Here is a 21,866-nt window from a genome sequence, read left to right as displayed (position 1 = left end):
AATTTGTTATAACTATTCAAGTACTTTATTTACAGACAAACAGAAGTTACTTTCCAGATAGCCCTCACATGTGCAGTTCCTTATTCAAAATGCTAGTCACAATAAGAACTCTCAGTCAACCAGATACCAAAATGAGCTCTTTTACAACACGTAAGTTTAACATAAGAAAATAATACTACTAAGCTAAGTGGTTGTGAAGCTTTATAGTGCATGATATGCATTAGAGAAGTTCAGTTTCAACAATGCTGACAATGCAGGCCTGTACATCATTTTTTTTATGGTTACATTTACCTACTGGTCTCCAAGTTACACAGTCAACAATGTGGGTACCAGCTGATGCAGGAACATGACAAAATCCATATCCATAAAGTTCACTGCGTCCCCAGTGATCAAGATGGTACACTTGAACATGAAATTTAGGCCACCCTGCAAAATAGCATATTCTCCAGTCAGACTTGTGGTCATGAAAATAGCTTAACATCTTATTGCCTTTTCATCTTGCCAGCAAGATTACTTGTACAGAAGCCACTGCAGAATAGTAACATTATAATCATTTACCTTGTATTCCTTTTGTAGCAAAGTGAATGTCTACTGGATGAGACCAATAAGCTTTCTCATCATACTGTGGATTGTCAACATGAGTCTGCCCTTCTTTCAGTCCTGATATCAGCCGCCATCCATTACCTGTAATAATGTGCAAGCCACACATCTTTGAAACGAGAGTGTCTTAAAATTTTTAAATTAAAAGTGGCCTGAATTATGTTCACATGTAATAATTTTTCACATATCAATTATTATAACTTATTGTTACATTACCCCACATACACTGAAAATGCAAGAGAACATAAATTGCTTCAGATCATATCTTAGGGTAAAACAGGACAGAATATTGCTCAGAGTAAGGTCTCGTTGTTGAAACAAAAGGGGAAATTAAGTACTGACTTCATAAAAGCATTGTTTGGTGGCAGATAAAAATTCAGGTTGTCACTTATCATTACCTGTATCCATATACTTATTCTTTGATGTTTTCAGCTACCTGGCTTTCATCATCACCACTCAGTAAATGCCGTGATGTACTGTGGGTCCATGGAACTGCTTTTTGCTAAATGGGAGTAACATTCTGTAATCCTCATGGTGATTTGTGTCATTGTCTACCTGCCCTCCTAGTTATTTTCTGGTTTTTACTCGGTCAGCTCTTTGGTAATAAATATAGGCCATAGTATTGTACTAAGACACTAGTTGTCATTTGAAAATTTGTTCCACTATTATATTGCCTTTCCTTTCTGGTTTATATTCAATGATAAATGTTTGAATCAATCAGTTCCTGGTCATAAATACAGCCAGAATAATTGTACTAAGACACAGGTTGCCATTAAACAAAACAGGGGTCTTGTGATTAGATTTGGATGTTAACCAGTTCAATTCTCTGATTGTAATTGCATTAGTTGTAATCTGAACAACCTGTTGTACTAAGCTGTACGTTGCTATCTTTGAAAGACTGGGTCATTATTGGTGTATTTTTAGCTGGATCTTGTGGTTCCACTGAGTGAGTTCTTTTGTAATAAGTGTTCACAAGTAATGTTTTAAGACATTCTGTCAGAGTAGTCCTAATAACTGACAGTCAGTTTAGCTTTGAAAATAATAACAGACAACTGTCATCAGGGTTTTAGTCAAAATAAGATTGTCAAATGAAACGGGTTGGGATCCAGTCACACCTTGGTTGCCGATTGAAATTAAGAGGTTGCTTGCTTTGAAGTAAGCCTTATCATTGTCATATTGTTTCTTAATCTATTTAACCTTTAAGCACAGGTGCGCATCTTAACCCCAAACCTCTAGACAATCAGTTTTCAAATTAAAAGTTATGTCATCTGTTTTGAGTAATTTAATCACTCTTGTCATCACTGGTGCTTATATAGTTTTCATGTGCTGCAGAAGGGTATTTAATAAGAGAAACTGTGTCCAGCACGGTAGTAAACACCGCTGTTTCACCCGATAATGGGTGGGCTGTAGGTCTGGTCATCTTGTAATTATTGTCATATTGTTTGTCGTTTGGATTTCTCTTGCAAAAGCTTAGTCATTTTACAAATTTGTTCATTTTGTAAAAAAAAAATTATGATTATTTATTGTTAAATAAACAAGTTGTGCGAAAAGAAAGTTATATCGGTGGGTACACCCTTCCACGTTTTCCTTAATTCCAGTAAGTCCCACGTCTCAGACCTGTCAAACCCAGTTGATGTAATCTCTGAGGATCATGTGATCACTTGTATACACATGTTGCTACAAGTATCCCATTCCATTATGACAGGTGCAGCAACAGTAGATAAATAATTCAGATGAATGAACAGTCTCTTTTGTAATTACATGACTGCAACAGACTGTTCACTCATCTGAATTTTGCTACAAGATTTAGGTTAGTATCTCACTTCTGTAGAGCAGGAGAGGAGAAAGGTGTTGCTACATTTATCAGATATCGTCATAAATTTAACAACACATTTATTCACAACTTTTGCTTAGAGCAGCATTTGGAAGCATGTGTGGCAGAAGTAGAATTTTATTACAAATCCTTTATATCAGTAAGTGCATATTAAGTACTTGCAGGTGATTTTAAACTTTTCGCAAATCACCTTGACACTCTATTGACCTATCTAAAAATAAAAAAGAAAGAAACTGTAAGTTCTGGTGATTTTAAGTAGATTTCCTTAAAAACTATTCTAGAAAGAATTTATTGCTATCTGTAACATTATCATCCAACTTAATTCCAACTGCAAATTTCCCAACCAGGGGACATAATTACTCAAAACTAGGCACTGATAATATCTTTTAGAACAGTCTACTGAATGGAATGATATTACAAAACAAATAGCCAGTGGCTTCTCATATCATGGCATGCAGTTCATTTTATTAGATGTTAATAATGATTGTGGTACAAAATCTACTAAATCTGAGTTCAGTAAGACAAAAATTGATTACTATAGGAATGTCCTCCAAGACTTGAATTGGACTGATGTAAACAGTGCTTACAGCCTCAATGAAAAAAGTTGTTTTCCCCAAAAGCTAGCCCAGAATAGACCAAAGACTACATAGTAGGCATAGAATACTCAAGGAGTACAGGTACCTCACAAGATAAAAAGGAAACCTATCTGTCAGTCTAAGATCAATTCTGAAGATGATCATATAGATAATTATAAGATAATAATACTGAAGATAGTAATAAAGACACCAAAGCAAATGCATTAAGAGAAAAAGATATAACACAGATATAAAAGCAAAAGCATTATCAGGAAAAGATAGTTACACCAGGTAATAAAATAAAGATGGTACAGGATACTGTGATGAAGGAGATGCTGGAATCAGAACTGCAGTGGAGCCGATAGCATTGTGAATTATAAGAGTGCTGAGGTTGGTTGACACCTGCACCATGGGATTTCCAGGATGGCTCATTGTGGGCTGTGATTCTCTGCTGGAGGAGGTGTACAGGTGAAGGAGGTCCGATCAGGGTTATGAGAACTTCTTCACTGCAGGTCATTTACAATCTTTGGCTGCGAACTGCAATTAACAATGGCAGGTGAGGGGAATATCATGGCATTTCCTGGCATGCCAGCCCTTGGTCATTGACTGTCCACCCTACTGCTGCTGCTGCTGCTACTACTACTGGTGTCACCAGATTCTCAGATTCCCCAGTCAAAGAAGGTGTGGCTGACAGCAGCTACTGCAAGATCACTTGGCTATATCACACCTGAGTGTGGGACTGCACTGGTACCTAGATGCTTAGGCAGAAAGCAGTGGTGGCAGATTCATTTGTGTCCTCGGCACAGTGCTGAGCAGCACAGGCTCAACATCACATAGCTGTCCAGGTGTTCAATAGCTGATGAGTATGTTACAGTATGTTAAATCCTGCTGCTTCCCACTGACTGTGGTGTTTGTGTGTCATACCAAATTATCTGGAATAGAGGCAATGACATTGTTGTAACTGGCAGCAGGTTGGGCTGTAGTACTTCCTGGTGTTTGGCCTAGTTTGTCATGTAGTGGCCTATGACATGGATGATGTGCTGGTCCACTCAGCATATAATCCACTGACTGGCACTTGACCAACTCCAGAGTGGCGTGATTGTGATCCTGGTACCTCACCTCTCACTCCAAATCCCATTATAACTTTTTTCCCAGATAATACATGATATATTGGTAACAGATGAGTGAAGTGTTTTGAAACCTTTTATCAAGAATTTCGTAACTGTTACTGGAAAGGCGGGGTTATCTTTTTTAGCAGAAGCTGCCATGGAATTTCTCAGACAAGCCATTAAAAATAACTTCAGAAATATCAATATGAAATAAAGCATTAATTGGATTTATATACTGGAACCTGCAATGTGAAATCTAAGTATACCACAGGAGCCTTTGAGAGTGCTGATGGATCAAACAACAAAACTGAAGCATAGCATCACAGCACTGCAAGAAATAAGGTGGATGGAATGGGATTTTAGAAAAGAGAGAAGCTAATATAGTTCACAGCAGCAGTGAGAGGAAGAACAAGTCTGGCACAGGGTTGTGGTACATCACCAACTAAAGCATAAAGTAACTGTGTTTACCTATTTGCCCAAGATTATCAACACTAAGTGCAAATGGTAAATTCTTCAATTTTCTATAGTTAGCTCCCACACAACAATGGAAGCAACTGAGGAAGAAGAGAAAGAAGATGTCTATGGAAAGGACATACAACAGCTGTTTAGGTCATTACACTAAAATAATATTAATGTACCTGAGTGTTGTCTGTTCTGCCACACATGTCCAACCCAAATTCCTTCAGTGTATTATTTGACTGCCTCCTGCCAATAATTAAGAGCGAGATGGGGGCATAGCAATGTTCATTTCTTCCAGAAAAGTCAACAGCATATCAGACCTTTACTCAAAGGCAAACTCCAGTGAAGACAATCAAATTCAGATCTGGCATGTATCACCTCCTTATAAACTCTGAAGCAGCATATGGTAATATAAATAGAAAGCAATTATATCATGTCTTGGTTGAATGGGGAATCCCTAGAAATTTGATTAGGCTAATGAGAACAACAATATATGAGATATGAAGTAGCATAAGAACTGGAAGAATTATACGATATTGCAGTGCACGTGTTATTCCAAATTATGACGCAATGTTCCTCCGGACATGCATGTACAAAGGAACAGGCACTATATAAATTACAGCCATTATGAAGTACATGAAATGTATTTGCAATTGTGATTACAGACAACCATCACCTGTATAATGGAATGAAAACAATGAGAATTTGTATTGGACTCAAACCTGTATTTCCCACTTATTGCAAGTGGTCACATTACCATTTGGCTATCCAAGTATGACTCACAGCCAGAGCCAAACTTCCATACGACATCAATCGTGTGTCTACAAGTTGTACTCATACATCCATTATGTATATTCCTGTACAGGGGAGACATTTTACTTGAAAGGCTCTTGCCCATTGTCGGCGGATAAATATGATATTGCAGTGCCTGTGTTATTCCAAATTATGATAAAATTTTCCTTTGGATATGCATGCATGTCTGAAGGAACAGGCACTGCAGAGACTACAGTCATTATGAAATGCATGAAATGTATTCACAGTTGCATGTATGCATGTCCATAGCAATTATGCATCATAATTCACAATAACACAAGCACTGCGACATCGTATTTATCTGCTGACACTGGGCAAGCAACTTTCAAGTAAAATGTCTCCCCTGCACAAAAATATACATAATGAATGTATGAGTACAGGTTATAGGCACATAGTTCATGACATACGGAAATTTGGGTCTGACTATAAGTTATGCTCAAATCATATTTATCTGCTGAAACTAGTCAAGCAGCTTTCAAGCAAAATATCTCTCCTGGATGAAAGTATACATAATGGATGTACAAGTACAGGTTGTAGGCACACAGTTCACAACATATGGAAGTTTGGATCCAACTACGAGTCATGCTCAGATAACCAAATGGTAAGATGATCGCTTGTGATAAGTGGGAAATCCAGATCCAGCACAAATTTTCTTTGTCATCATTCCATTACACAACTGAAGGTTTCGCTATTCACAACTGTTAATACATTTCATGAACTGGAAGAATAATGTCTGACACACTAGCCATCAAAAACAGGGTACAATAAGGAGATGTGCTGGCCTGTCTCCTTTTAAATGCTGTTAAATGCTGTCCTGGAGAAGGTGGTGAGAGATGCAAACTTTTGGAGCAGATAGATGATCTTCTATGAATCACAGCACACACTTGATTATGTATATGACACACATATAGTGGAAAGAACCCAGCAGGTAATGGAAAAGACATTTATCATCCTTGAACAGGCTAGCAGGAACATGTGATTAAACATCAACCAGAGGAAAACAAAATACACTCTAAAAAATAAAAAGAGCAGCGAATTATCCAAACGGGTGCAGACAAAGAAAGGATCAGAATTTTGGAAGAATTGGATGATTTATTCAACATAAAGGTGTCACAAATTGGACAAGTCAATAATGTGATGGTCCACTTCTGGCACTTATGCAAGCAGTTTTTTGATTGACAGATTTGCTGGATATGGTGCCAGATTCTGTGCAATAGATAGGTGCATTAGATTGTCAAAACCCCAAGCTGGTTAGAGTCCTGCCCATAATGCTCCAAACATTCTCAACTGATGAGAGATTAAGAGACCTTTCTGGCCAAGGTAGGGTTTGGCAAGCATGAATACAAGCAGTAGAAACTCTTACCATCTACAGGTGGCAATTATCTTGCTGAAATATAAGCCCTGGATGAGTTTCCATGAAAGGCAAACTGGGACATAGCATATCATTGACATACCACTGTTCTGTTAGGATGCCACAGGTGACAACTAAAGGGGTCCTGCTGTGAAACGAAATGACAGCCCAGGCCATCTCTCCTGGTTGTCAGGCCGTATGGCAGGTGACATGTTAGTCTCTCACCACAGTCTGGGGCATCCTCAGACATATCTTCGCTCGTCATCAGGGCTCAGTTTGAAGCATGACTCATCACTGAAGAAAATTCTACTCCAGTCAATGAGATTCCATGCCAAATGTGTATGATGCCATTGAAAATGGGCTTGTTGCTGTACAAAGGGCAATGGTAGCAGGCGCACCAAGCACTGAAGCACCAATTGCATGTTGGTTGGATGGTGATGAATCCAGGGCTTTGAGTGCCCCTCTCAGTCTGTCATCTCTCTAGGTCAACCAATTCCTCCTTAATTTTGTGTTCAGCCATGATTCACCCATTGCTGCCAACATCGTTGTATAGTGCCACTGCTCCAATTCAAATGTTGAGTGATTAGCCTATTACTCAACCGCCTTCTTTGAGCCCAACTGCATGCCCTCCTCACTCAGTTGCTAACATCTGCATATATTAAACTTCCTGGCAGGTTAAAACTGTGCACCGGACCAAGACTCAAACTTGGGACCTTTGCCTTTTGCAGGCAAGTGCTGTAGCAACTGAGCTACCCAAGCACAACTCATGCTCTGTCCTCACAGCTTTAATTCCGCCTATACCTTGTGTCCTACCTTCCAAACTTCACAGAAGCTCTCCTACTGCAAGGTTTGCAGGAGAGCTTCTGTGAAGTTTGGAAGATAGGAGACAAGGTACTGGGGGAATTAAAGCTGTGAGGACAGGGCGTGAGTTGTGCTTGGGTAGTTCAGCTGGTAGAGCATTTGCCTGTAAAAGGCAAAGGTCCAGAGTTCCAGTCTCGGTCTGGCAACAAGTTTTAATCTGCCAGGAAGTTTCATGTCAGGACACACTCCACTGCAGAGTGAAAATTTCATTCTGGAAACATGCCATGTCTCTGCAATATCTTTTCTTCCAGGAGTGCTAGTTGTGCAAGGCTCACAGGAGAGCTTCTGTGAAGTTTGGAAGGTAGGAGACAAGGTACTGGCAGAATTAAAGCTGTGAGGATGATGTGAGTAATGCTCGAGTAGCTCAGTTGGTAGAGCACTTGCCCACAAAAGGCAAAGATCCAGAGTTCAAGTCTCAGTCCAGCATAAAGTTTTAATCTCCCAGGAAGTTTTATATCAGTGCACAATCCACTGCAGAGTGAAAATTTCAATCTGTATATATTGTCCAAGCATCTGTCTGTGAGGTGCAGTTACTGTCCAACTGAGTAAACAGAATGAAAGATTCACAGACTTTACGCCCAGGTACCGACATGGACCCTGTTTACTATCCTTGACAGCTGCATGGTGAAATTGCACTGCAGTGTTATCCACCATTTGCCAAAGTTTACAGTTTTACATTTTCTGTGAATACCTGTATGAATATCAATTTGCGAGCAATTTGCATAACTCCTTCATGATGCACTCTTCATCCCACTTTTTTCCTCCATTCTTAGAGTGCAAAAGGCTGCTGGAAATCCACAAAAGGAGAACATGCTGACCTCAATAATGGCGGAAAACTATAAAACTAAACCTTTAAGAGGGTTGAGCAGTATCTGAGTTTGTCAGCCACCAACTCACATGACACTTACTATGAAATCAAATGGAGAATAACAGCAGGCAATAGAGCCTATTTAGCTAAACAAGACTCTTATCACCAAGGCTCCCGACCTGCACCACCTAGTTACTCATCTACAAAACTCTTAGATCAGTCTTCACACATGCCTCCAAAACTAGGGTGGGTGTGCCCCAATTAACACATAACACAGCTCCCTCCTAGCCTCTTCTGCAACATCAGGATGCAATTTAAAAATATCCTGTTCAATAGAACTAATAAAAGCAACCAGTGGCATATGCTCGGGCATTGGTGCAGAATTTAAACCTTTCTCTAGCACAAATAAAGCTGTGTCATCAAAAGTTTTCTCCATGACATTTATCACAGAATATCAAGATATAGTATTAGACCACAAGTGACAAAAATTTCAAACTTCAGCAAATGATGGTCAGATACAGAATGAAATTCCCAACCAGGCTGCAACCATGAATTATCATCCAGCCAATCCCAAGAGGAAGCCAAATTTTTTCAAGCAGTCACTGAATTTGTTGTAACAGTGACCAAAACAGTCATGGGGTTGAAGCAACGGAAACGTGGGGGGACCCGCGGAGCGGCCTGCGAACAACAACACAACGAGAGAGGACGGACATGACCAACGAAGGACCTCATGGCAACAATAAGAAGGGACAATAGAGTGAAGAAAACCAAATAAGACAACCACGTCCACTCATAAAGAAAACATGAAAGTAAATACACTGTCTAATATGTCCTCAGATGTACGCAAGGTTAGACTGGCAGGCTGAGTGACAGGCAGGTGCTTAAGTACTCAGGCACACAGCTATTGGCTGCTGCAAACATGTATTCCACTATGGCACCCTCACTCTACATGTGGGCCAGGAGGCACACGCCACCACAGCTTATGGAGCGATGGTGCAGAGACCTCTATGAGTCTTTGACGTCCCTGACGTCTGGCGGGGATTCAAATTCCGCGGTGCGCGGTACCAGAGAATTAAGTCAAAACAATGCCTTGGAAACAAAATCCAACTGTTGACAAGTATAATGTATCCTTTTCTTTTAGCATTGGTCATCTTCTTTGGTCTTTGTGGTGGTGCTATGGTGCTAGTGTGTACAGAGAGAGAGAGAGAGAGAGAGAGAGAGAGAGAGAGAGAGAGAGAGAGAGAGAGAGTTTTTATTTTTCCAGAGTGTCTCTGCAAACAGAGATTTTAAATTCACTTGCTGCAGTTTTGCCTTGAAACTGGCATATTGTGCACTTGTCGAAATATCAGCAGTTCTCGAAAACTTCACCTGGCTGCTTCTGCTAATTTATTTGAACGCTGTATAAGCCAGGGGAAACTCTCATTGTTTAGCTATATGGGAAAGAAATATATCCTTGATTGTTAAGGTTGGACAAACTCTACAGCAGTAGAGGAAGACTGCAAAGTGCATTGTCATTCTGGAGAAGTATCATGATCAAAATATTGTTGCAACATTTGCCAAAGTTGTGCATCATATTAATTCTCCTGCTGCCAATTGCATCAAAAACTGCATTGGCATCACTGTTGTTTGCAAAAGGATTCATGACACTGTTCAACAGTTGGATTTTGTCTCCAAGGAATAGTTTTGGATTCAGTTTAATGACTGCTATGAAAATGTTGGCTTTTCCTTAGGATTGGCTGAGCACTGCTTCATGTTCAAAGTCTGACTGGAAATTTCATTCCATATCTTGCAAGCATTTGGTGAAGTTTGCACATTTCTGTGGACCAGGGTCCAATACTTTATCTCAGCGACCTATGATAAATCTCATGGAGAAAGCTTTGGAGGATGCAGCTTTACCAGTGCTAGGAAAAGTTTTTAATTTTACACTGATGCCCAAGCATTTGCCAGTATTGATTTTATTAGTTCTATTGAACAGGCTGTTTTCTGACTACCTCCTAAGGCTGCAGAGGAGGCTAGGAGGGAGGCACAGCTTGTGCTGACTCAGGCACATCTATTCAAGAATAATATAAGAACAGCAGGGAGGGCTGCTTTTCATTCACGTTGAGTTGATCTGGATATTATTTTACCTGTGGGCAAGAGCAATGCTACAGCTGTTCTGGGCATGCAGGATTGTGTTCAAAAGATGCATTGTTTACTCTCTGATTCAGTACATCACAGGGTCGGTGCTGACCCCACAAAAAGTGTTGAGTGAAAGACTAACATCCTCTTGAAGAAAATTCCTTGTTGCAGTAGACTACCAACAGTTGTACTACTTACTACGATGTTCCCCTTGGTTATATGGCCTTCCAAAGATCGACAAAGAAGGGGTTCCTCTTCATCCCATTGTCAGTAAGACTGGTGGCTCCAACATATCATGTAGCAAATCACCTAGCTACTCTTTTGAGCTCACCAAGAATTATCAGATTTCTTATGTCAATTAGAGGGAATGTGTCTGAATGACTCTGATATTCTAGTAAGTTTCGATTTGGTCTTTCTCTTCACTAATATCTTCTGTCTGACTGGTTATGGTTAACTGAGGTTAGGTTTGATGTTGAATTAATGTACCCATTTCAATGTATGTTGACTTTCACTTCCTTTTTATTGAATGACCACACCTATTAGCAAACAGATGGAGTTGCCATGGGAAACCATTGTCACCCATTATTGCAAATTTGTTTATGGAGGACTTTGACAAATGTACCTTGCAGTCATCGGCTCTGAAACCTGCTTATTTTTTCAGATATGAAGACTTTGGCCTCATGGCATGAGAATTTGAACAATTTTTTAGAATAGCTGAATTCTATCCACTTGAATATTCATTTATTGATAAAATTATTTAATTGTAAATGAAATAGAAAGAAACTTCCACATGGGAAAAATATATTAAAAACAAAGATTCCAAGACTTACCAAGCGGGAAAGTGCCGGCAGACAGGCACAATGAACAAAACACACAAACACACACACAGAATTACTAGCTTTTGCAACCGATGGTTGCTTCTTCAGGAAAGAGGGAAGGAGAGGGAAAGACGAAAGGATGTGGGTTTTAAGGGAGAGGGTAAGGAGTCATTCCAATCCCGGGAGTGGAAAGACTTACCTTAGGGGGAAAAAAGGACAGGTGTACACTCGCACACACACACACACATATCCATCCGCACATACACAGACACAAGGAGACATATTTAAAGGCAAAGAGTAAGGGCAGAGATGTCAGTCGAGGCGGAAGTACAGAGGCAAAGAAGTTGTTGAAAGACAGGTGAGGTATGAGGGGCGGCAACTTGAAATTAGTGGAGGTTGAGGCCTGGCGGATATCGAGAAGAGAGGATATACTGAAGGGCGAGTTCCCATCTCCGGAGTTCGGATAGGTTGGTGTTGGTGGGAAGTATCCAGATAACTCGGACGGTGTAACACTGTGCCAAGATGTGCTGGCCATGCACCAAGGCATGTTTAGCCAAAGGGTGATCCTCATTACCAACAAACACTGTCTGCCTGTGTCCATTCATGCAAATGGACAGTTTGTTGCTGGTCATTCCCACATAGAAAGCGTCACAGTGTAGGCAGGTCAGTTGGTAAATCACATGGGTGCTTTCACACGTGGCTCTCCCTTTGATCATGTACACCTTCCGGATATGTGTGTATGTGCGAGTGTACACCTGTCCTTTTTTCCCCCTAAGGGAAGTCTTTCCGCTCCCGGGATTGGAATGACTCCTTACCCTGTCCCTTAAAACCCACATCCTTTCATCTTTCCCTCTCCTTCCAACCGTCGGTTGCGAAAGCTAGTAATTCTGTGTGTGTGTTTGTGTGTTTTGTTCATTGTGCCTGTCTGCCGGCGCTTTCCCGCTTGGTAAGTCTTGGAATCTTTGTTTTTAATATATAAATTATTTAATTGGGTAGATAAAAAAATCTACTCACCAAGCTGCAGCAGAACACACAAATAAAAGACTTGTGACTGGCAAGCTGTCAGAGCCAGTGGCTCCTTCTACAGACAGAAAGGTTGAAGGGGAAGTAAGAAGGGTGAAGGAAAAGGACTGGAGAGATCTAGGAAAAGGGGTAGATTTTGGGAAAGTCACCCAGAACCGCTGGTCGGGGAGTGAGAAGGAAAGACTGATTGTTGGGAACTGCATCAGATGATATTTGAAAACCTCAGAGCTTAAAGTTGGAAGGAAGTATAATATGCAAGACAGAAATTACAGAGTTTTAGTAAACATTGTGCACGAGTTAATAAGAGTGAGAAGCTAAGTGCATTGTATGTAACAGAGGTGGGAGGGGGCGGTGAAAAATAGATGGGAAAGACAATGAAAGATGTAGAAAACTAAAATGGAGTGAAGCAAAGAGTAGTTACAGTGAAGAAAAGCTGAGAAAGAAGAAATTAATGTAGATTAAGGCCAGGTGGGTGGCGAGAACCAAGGACATGTTGTATGTGGAAAAAAATGGCTGCCTTCCCTTCCTTGATGTGTTGGTCAGGAGGAAGTTCATGGCACATTGTGACATGCTGTGTATAGGAAGCCTACTCACACTGATTTGTATCTACTGGCTGATAGTTGCCACAATCTGACTCAGCATAAAAGGGTACTTTGTACCTTGGTTCACAGGGCCCATTTCATTTCAGACCCTGAGAGTTTGTCAGCTGAGTTAATTCATCCTGAGGTCACATTTTATCAGAATGGATATAGTGAAGGACACACCAGACACGTGTTGCACTGTTGACCACCTGTGCACCGGATGAGTGATGATAATACTGAGTTGGCACCAAGATCTACAGCCTTTCTGCCTTATGCAGGGAGCATCTCCAATGAGATTGGTTGTATTTTGCGTGAATATGATGTGAAATATTTTTTCTGACCTCCATCTAAGATTAGGGTCCTTTTAGGTCCAATTAAAGATGACCTTTGTATTTGTAAGATGGGTGTCTATTACATTCCTTGTATTGTGGCATGTCACATGTTGGTCAGACCATTAGGACCACAGAGGACCAGTGTACTGAGCATAAGTATCCAACACACTTTAAACAGCTGAGCATATCAGCTATTGCAGAATGTTGCCTTGACACGACTGATGGTATGGAATGCAACATCACACCCAAGTAACCCCTTGAGCGCAAGGTCATAAAATGCCAATGATGTTTCTAGCATATAGCACTTCACATACTGTCTATTGTGCAACCAAAATATTGGTTGCTCAGGGCAAAAAGCAGTGGCACTGGCAGTATCCAATGGCTAGCAAAGTGTGAGGCTACAGAATGTAGTTGAACTGCTTAGTCAACGAGTAACTTACGACAGTGCTACGGTGATACCAAGCATAGCAACTGCAATGATAAACAAAGAGAACATTGTATTGTATCTACAACAACACCTGCTGAAATTGACATTTTGACAGAAAGGAACCCAAGGAATTTAGCTGGTGAGAAAGAAATGGCAAATTAAATATTAGCGTTTCTGCAAGATGAGTCAGTGAAATGTGTGGTGTCCTGTATGCTCAACTGTGTAGATAATGTACATGTGGAGTACAATAATGACAGTATGTGCATTAACAAATCAAAGTGATACTGAAACAGGTGATGAGTCCTGTAGTTCATCACCCTTGTTTGACAAGGTGACACAAATCTTGTATCCAGAGAAATGTAGTAAAGGACTATAGTTATCCAAGGAGTGGGTATTAAACATAATTATGGCAAATGGAAGATCATCTGCTGCATAGTAAAATAAAATAAAAATTATGAACAGATTTTGAATAAATACGTAGTAATATGACCACATAGTGCATAAGAAAAACTATGGATATTTAAGGGAGGACAATTCGTACTTGTTACAAAACTTTTTTTTTTTTTTTTTTTTTTTTTTTTTTTTTTTTTTTTTTTTTTTTTTTTTTTTGAGGATGCTTGATACATTTTACAGGATGTGCATGATGTTTACCTACTACATTATCCATATCAAATTGTACATGAGATGGATTACAGCGATTTCAAGAGAAGTATTGGATGGTTGCATAACTTCAAACAGTGCTACAGAAGTGGAAGCAAACAAACAAAGCATCATCTTGATGGCACACAGTAAACTGCAGAACTGGCCTGAAAATTTGTAGATGAGATAAACAAATTTATCCCACCATTCAGCGAGGAATTTGTTTTCAACTCCGACCAATCGGGTCTTGAAGAGGAAGTGCATATGAAAGGGAACCCGGAAATTAAGGTACCAAGAGAGACATATCAAGATCAAGTAACATCAATGCTTTAACACATTTGTGTACTGTTAATTGGCTGGAAAGTTATTTATCGTGCTGCAAGAAGTTAGATGTGCTCTTCCCCCTACAATTCTTTCTTGTGTGCATGATCTTACAACGGCAGTAAGGAATATTTAGGTCATAGCAAGAGTGGGAAAAGGGTGTGGATGTAAGAGAACTACAACTATGGTAAATGTACTGCTTTTGGCCAATGGCTGGACAAAATAACTTGCTTTTGCTTTATTCGTGGTCTGGTCCTCTGAAGCATTCTGCTTTTTCAATAGTTGATACAGGAGACCTGTAGGGCAACCACCTACAGCTTGCCGGCTACGTTTTTAGCATAATTTCATTCACATTAGTCTTCATTTATGCATTAGATGAGGCTGAATTTTAAATTATTAAATAAGTTAATTCCATTGGTATGTAATCTATATTTCTATATATCACCTTCTGTGTTGAATGGAGAGTGCTGTTGCTGTTCACATCAATAAAACGTATGAGAAAAGAGGCTTAGTAAAACAGCAACACCAAAATGTAATTAAAAGTATTTTCATAGTCTAATTACACACTGTCTTACCATAATGTATCTGCCATTTGCAGAATAAACTATGCTTTGGAAAATGACTTGCTCCAACAATTTGTCCAATTATATGAACTTCTGCCATTTCATGGCACCACTGCAACAAATAAATACAGCATTAAATATGACCTTTCCACATGCTTTTCTGACTGGGAGTGAAGACTGAAATGAGTGAATTTAAATAAATACTTCTAGACGTAGTATTGGGAAACTGTAGAACTAAAGTATTAAAACACAAAGACAACAAATAAGAGACATGATAGTTGTACAGGGAGCATGAGCAAGTATACACACACATGCAATCACTTACTTTGCATATGATGATACACTAGGTTTGCTGTTAGAACTAGTATGCATCATAAAGATAAGCTGTATGTATTTCCTGTTCTCCATCTCTGGGTTTGATTAGCTGAGCTTTCTAGTAAATCTCAAAATGTAATCAAAGTTTTGAAAAAATACACAGTAAACATGTCATTTTATTAACATGAGTTTTAACAGCCCATGTGAGAGACAATACACCACTTTCTATAAACCTCTCATTCAAGAATTTATGGCTATAGATTTAAGTGTCAGGAAGTCGTTTCTGAAAGTATTGGTATGGAGTGTAGCCATGTATGGAAGTGGAACATGGACAATAAATAGTTTAGACAAGAAGAGAATATAAGCTTTCGAAATGTGGTGCTACAGAAGAATGCTGAAGATTAGATGGGTAGATCACATAACTAATGAGGAGGTGTTGAATAGGATTGGGAAGAAGAGAACTTTGTGGCACAACTTGACTAGAAGAAGGGATCAGTTGGTAGGACATGTTCTGAGGCATCAAGGGATCACCAATTTAGTATTGGAGGGCAGCGTGGTGGGTAAAAATCGTAGAGGGAGACCAAGAGATGAATACACCAAGCAGATTCAGGAGGATGTAGGTTGCAGTAGGTACAGGGAGATGAAGAAACTTGCGCAGGATAGAGTAGTATGGAGAGCTGCATCAAACCAGTCTCAGGACTGAAGACCACAACAACAACAACAACAACATGGCTTTTTTGGCTTCATCCAGTATTTTATAAGACTTGGAGATAATTTCTTGAAAATTCAGAAGTTTAATAAACAGCTTGAGACTGGATGACACACAGTAAGATGCGTTTACTATGCACGAGCCATCAGCAAAACTGTATAATCTCACGAACGGAAAAGATAACAATGGAAACTCCAGGTTGGAATACCAATAATGTAATGAAAAGAGAGATTGCTACTTCTGTAAAGCAAATTAAGTTGCGGACAGGCACAATTAAGAGACACTTATGCATTATCTTTGGCCACAGCCTTCATCAGAAAAAGAAAGGGAAGCACAGATACATTCATTTACACAAACAAGCATGCCTCACATCCACATGACTGCCCTCTCCAGTGGCTTGGACAAGTATACAACTGTTACATGGAATGGAAGTAGTAATCTGGAGGGGGAGGGAAGGGAAACGAGTAGCCATGTACAGGGGGGAGGGGGGGGGGGGTGAAGAGAAGAGCTGTACTGTCTGGTCTGGCACAGCTGAGGGTAAGGAGGTGGTGAGGACATTCAGGGGAGAGAGGGGGGGGGGGGGGACATAGTGAGAAAGGAGAAGAATGGGAAAGATCAGCACATGTATTGGTGCAGGGCAGCAAACACAGAAGTTGGGAGAGGAGAATAAAAAGGAGGTGATAGGACAAAGGGACTGGAAATTGCTGGGTGGAGGGTGTGGGAACAGAAAGTTACCATAGGTTGAGAGGCCTCAGCCTACAGCAACATACTGTTCCCACACCCTCCACTCAACAGTTTCCACCTTCTCTGTCCTACCACCTCCTCCCTATTCTCTTCTCTTACCCTCTTTCTGTGCTGCTTTCTGCCAATGCACCCATCTATCTGTTCCCAACCCTCTCCTTTTTTGCTCTATACTTGCCCTTCCCCCAACCCCCCCCCCCCCCCCCCCCCCACCCACCTCCCTGCTCATCAGCCTTCCAACGTTGCACCTGTTGGCAGTCGAGCCACTGCATGCTCCACCAGATAGTGCTACTCTTGTCTGCCCCTCACCCATACACTGCTATCCTTTTCCCTTCCCCACCCCCCTCCGGCTTGCTGCTTTCATTCCATGTGACAGCTGCATTCTGGTCTAAGATGTCGAAGATTGTAGTCGTGTGCATGAGGTGTGCTTGTGTGCTTGCTTGTATGAATGAATGTGTGTGTGCTTCTCTTTCTTTTTGTGATGAACATTGTGGCCAAAAGCTAATGTGTAAGTGTCTTTTAATTGTGCCTGTCTTCAACTTAATGTGTCATCTTTAAGGTAAGTAGCAGTCTACCTTTTGTTTACATTGTTAAACAGAAAAGAAAGCCAGACATTAGATTTTGAGCTGATGTAAATTTCAAGTAACTCTTTCTTCAGAGGAAAAATATAGATGGCAAAAAGGGAAAGGGAAAGGGACAGTTTACACTGATAGAGAGAATGAAAAGCATCAAAAGAGAGAAAAGTTGTTGGCTTTTGAGAAAATGAACTAACTCTGACTGATATATGTTTAGCAGAAGATCATACACAAATATTAGGGACATGGATGGGTGCAAAACCGACACTTCAGGATCCTGTTATCTCACATTCACTGCATAAACAATGCTGTACCACTTCTGGCATGCCCTCGCATGTGGCATACTATCAATGATATCATTTGGTCTTTGTAACTCTTTTATATCTAACTTCAGCCTAGATGTTATGCTCTGTCCCATTAAACTACTTTTAAACACAATGAATGAAGGACTATGTGAGCATTACAACTAAAGTAATAATGATTTCCTCTGATAAATTAAAGCTAATACAGAAATTTGAAGCAGCATGATAATTCCCACTAAGCAACTGTGAGTTATATCTTCAGCATAACTTTGTGGTGCATTTCAAACTTAAGATTGATTCTAGCTAACTGAAGTTTCTGTTATCTGATGGGAACACAGTTTCATAGTTTCTACATACAATGATCTTACTGTTGTTCTTATAGTGCTGATTCAAATTGTACAGTGAAAGTTAAGATATTATCCACTGGTGCCTTGTAAAATCAGCATATTTGAGAGGTCATGTATCATCTGGACTACAAATAATGGTACTTCCAGAGCCATTATTTCCCCTTTTCCAACTTTGTTCATGAATGGTGTGTGGGAAGAATGACTATCAGTGGTCTCATGCTCACTAAATCAAATACTGATGAAATACAGGACACTTCTTTGGAGATTCTCTATTTCTTTGGTTAATCCCACTTGTTCAGGGCCCAAAACTGATAAGCAATAATGCAGAATTGATAGAATGAGGGTTTTGCAAGTTAATTCTTTTCAGAGGTGAATTACATTTCCTTAGGTTTTTTTCCAGGGAATTTCAGCATACTTTTCCTAAAACTAGTTGTTTTGTGTAATTATTTCACATAAAAATGACCTCCATAGTGCAACACGAAACCTTAAAGCAATACTAAATTCAACACAAGAGAAATCAGTTTTTGTCGTCAGAATTCCACATAGACATGACCTTTCAGAATGGTCATGTGTGAACGTGGAAATCATAAAAGCAAACAGGCAATACTCAAAGATTTGCAGGGCCTACCAAAATGCATATTTTATAAGTATGGACTCCTTGCAAAGAGACTGTTACACGAGACATGACATGCACCTTAATAACAGAGGCAAGAAGATTCTGTGCCAAAACATCAGCATGATACTGAAAGCATCTGACAACCAAGAAGTAATTGCTGCTCTTCCTGCTCCTTGTTTGACACAAGCAGAATCTGACGAAATATTTACTTCTATTGCAGCAGTAGAAGTAGAGGTGGAAGCAGCAATTGTACCTACACACATAACAAACACTGCAGCAGCAGTGCCTACCACACTTCATCTACAGGATTCAACAGCAGCAGAAGATGAAGCAACATCCAAATCTCCACTGTTACCAGTTGCCACAACAATGCCTACAGCAGCAGCAGCAGCAGCAGTACCTATCACACTTCACCAGCAAGATTCAACAGCAGCGGTAGAAGGAGCATTCACCTTATCTCCTCAGTCACCAGATGCCACAACAGTGCCTCCACACACCATAAGAGCAGTTCCATCAATTCCTGTAGTAGCAGCCTCATCTACAATATCATCACAAGGAGGGAAGAGTAGGCATACAACAGTAGATGTGCTACCACTCCGAGTGAACAATTTTTTAGTAAAAGGCAACAAGAGGCAGAAATCCAAAAGATAAGCCCTGAAAAAGGCTTGAAAACCAATCAACATAGTGCTCAGTGTGTTAGCAATAAGAGCATGGATCTTAAAATATGTTACCTTAACGTTCAAGGACTGAAAGATAAAGAACTTATCATAAATGAGTTTGGCGTCTTGATAACCAGTTTTTTTTTCTTTTTTTTTCCCCTGAGTGAACACTGGGCTAATGAGGATGAACTTGCAGTTGCCAAATTTGACAATTTTAGTATAGTAAATAACTACTGTAGGAAAGAGCACATTAGAGGTGGTGTGGCAATTGATTCCAACCAGTCACTCAATTGTACAATAACCAAACTAGACCTATATTCCTTGTGTGATGAACAGCACTTTGAAGTTAAGGGTATAATCATTAATAGTCAAAGCTAATAGTAGTATCCATGTACAGATCACCAAAGGGAAGCATTAAGATATTTTTAGAAAAAATGAACATGCTATTCAGTGAATTAAGTAATATTAAATGACTACACTATGATATTGCAATAGGAGGTGATTTGCATGCTGATTTTGATGTTACTAAAGGTAAGGGTAGTGTTGCAGATCTGGAAAACTTACTAAGACAAAACAATTTACATCATGTTAATAACAGGCCCACAAGAAACAAATCATGTTTAGATAACATCTTTGTAAACTTCAAGACCACTGAAAACACATGCGAAGTTGCAGTGTGCCCATTCTCTGACCATGACTCCGTATCTCTAAATTATGCAAGTAAAATTCCCCTCAATAGGAGCAATGCAAACAGACCTATCCCAGCATTTGTGATTACCAGACCCATAACAGAGGATAAAATTAACACATTTCATAATTCCCTTGCTGACAGAGACTGGTTTGGCCATTGTAGTGTTGATGGACATTACACATCAAGTAATGACCTGACAGCCAAAATAATATTTGATAGATTTTTTAATACATTCTTGACCCTATTTAACTATAGTATTCCCATAAAGAAAATCAAAATAATGGACAGCAGCCACAAATCCAGATCTCAAAACAGACAAAATATAAGGCACACTAAACAGCAGACAGATCTAAAGAAACAAGTTTTGTTACTGTACAACATATACAATAGTATGAAGTCTGACTGTGCCAAATCAGCCTATGTGTAATGCAGGAATGAATACAAAAAAGCCATCCTGGAAACCAAAAAAACCTACAATGCCAACAGCATACATAATTCCACCAATAAATGCAAAGCCGCTTGGAAAGTATTTAACAGTGCTGCCACAGATACTAAAAAAGACAAAATTAATATCCCACCACAAACACTCAATGAGTTTTTATTAATTCAGTGAAAGAAATAGGAGACGCAATTATGAAACCAGACATTAGTCCATCGGAGTTACTCTCCCAAAATTGGGATAGACAGTCACTAAATACAAGCATGCAAACCTTCTCTGAAGTATCGCCTAGATACGTACAAGGGGTCATAAAACAACTGAAATCATCTGAGAGCTTAGATATATATGGCATATCATGCAACCTGCTACAAAAGGTGTGTGATTGCGTTCTGTACTCTTTAACCCATTGCATAAACAAGTGCTTACTTGAGGGATATTTTCCTGATGAGTTAAAACTGTCTAGGGTTGTCCCAGTAAACAAAAAGGGAGATACAGACTATCCATCTAGTTACAGGCCTATTTCAATAGTACCCGCATTCTCCAAGGTAACAGAATGCATCATGTATCAACAATTATCATCTCACTTTGAGAATCTAGGAATAATTAATGCTACACAATACGGGTTTAGGAAGAATCTGTCAACCATTGATGCAATCAACACGGTAGTCAGTTACATCCTCAAAGTTTTTGAGAACAAAGGATTTGCTCAGGTCTCATTCTGTGATCTAAGCAAGGCCTTCGACTGTGTTGAGCACACGCCACTACTAGAGAAACTAGAATTCTATGGCATCAAAGGAAACAGTCTCAGACTATTAAAAGCTTATCTCAACAACCATAAACAGGTAGTTTGTGTTGGTAAGAAAGTGTCAAACATAGATAATGTTAAAGTAGGTGTGCCTCTGGGATCTGTACTGGGGCCCTTCCTGTTTCTGGTATTGATCAATGACCTCCCTTCGTTTATTAGATCCACCACTGTATTGTATGCAGATGATACCATTTTTCTTCATAGCAGTAACAACCTTAATTATCTTAAAACCTGTGCTGAAAATATACTCACTCATGCAGCATATTGGTTCAGAGCAAATGGTTTCCTGCTAAATGAAAATAAAACTCAGCAGATAATCTTCACTCTAAAAGACAAGCCACTATCTGATGACTCTAGTTCTGTTAAATTCCTGGGAGTTTATTTAGACAAAAAGTTATCCTGGGGCCAACATGTAAACTATGTTAGTAGTAAGCT

The 21,866-nt window shown here is 39.7% G+C and overlaps 1 protein-coding gene across 2 annotated transcripts in view; it reads right to left on the bottom strand.

Annotated features, from left to right (window-relative positions):
* LOC126365908 (B9 domain-containing protein 2) overlaps positions 1-21,866 on the bottom strand; it is a 65,601-nt gene that overhangs the window by 10,472 nt on the left and 33,263 nt on the right. For both annotated transcript variants that reach the window (XM_050008632.1, XM_050008631.1), the window contains exons 2-4: positions 15,245-15,344; positions 559-684; positions 292-426 (exon numbers count right to left, since the gene is read on the bottom strand). In XM_050008632.1, coding sequence (XP_049864589.1) covers positions 292-426; positions 559-684; positions 15,245-15,332 — 349 coding nt within the window. In that variant the 5' untranslated portion in view covers positions 15,333-15,344. The remainder of the gene's footprint in view (positions 1-291; positions 427-558; positions 685-15,244; positions 15,345-21,866) is intronic.

Source organism: Schistocerca gregaria, chromosome 4 (genome assembly GCF_023897955.1).
Source record: "Schistocerca gregaria isolate iqSchGreg1 chromosome 4, iqSchGreg1.2, whole genome shotgun sequence".
In the NCBI taxonomy this organism is placed as follows: Eukaryota; Metazoa; Arthropoda; class Insecta; order Orthoptera; family Acrididae; genus Schistocerca; species Schistocerca gregaria.
This window is presented reverse-complemented; position numbering and strand designations above follow the sequence as displayed.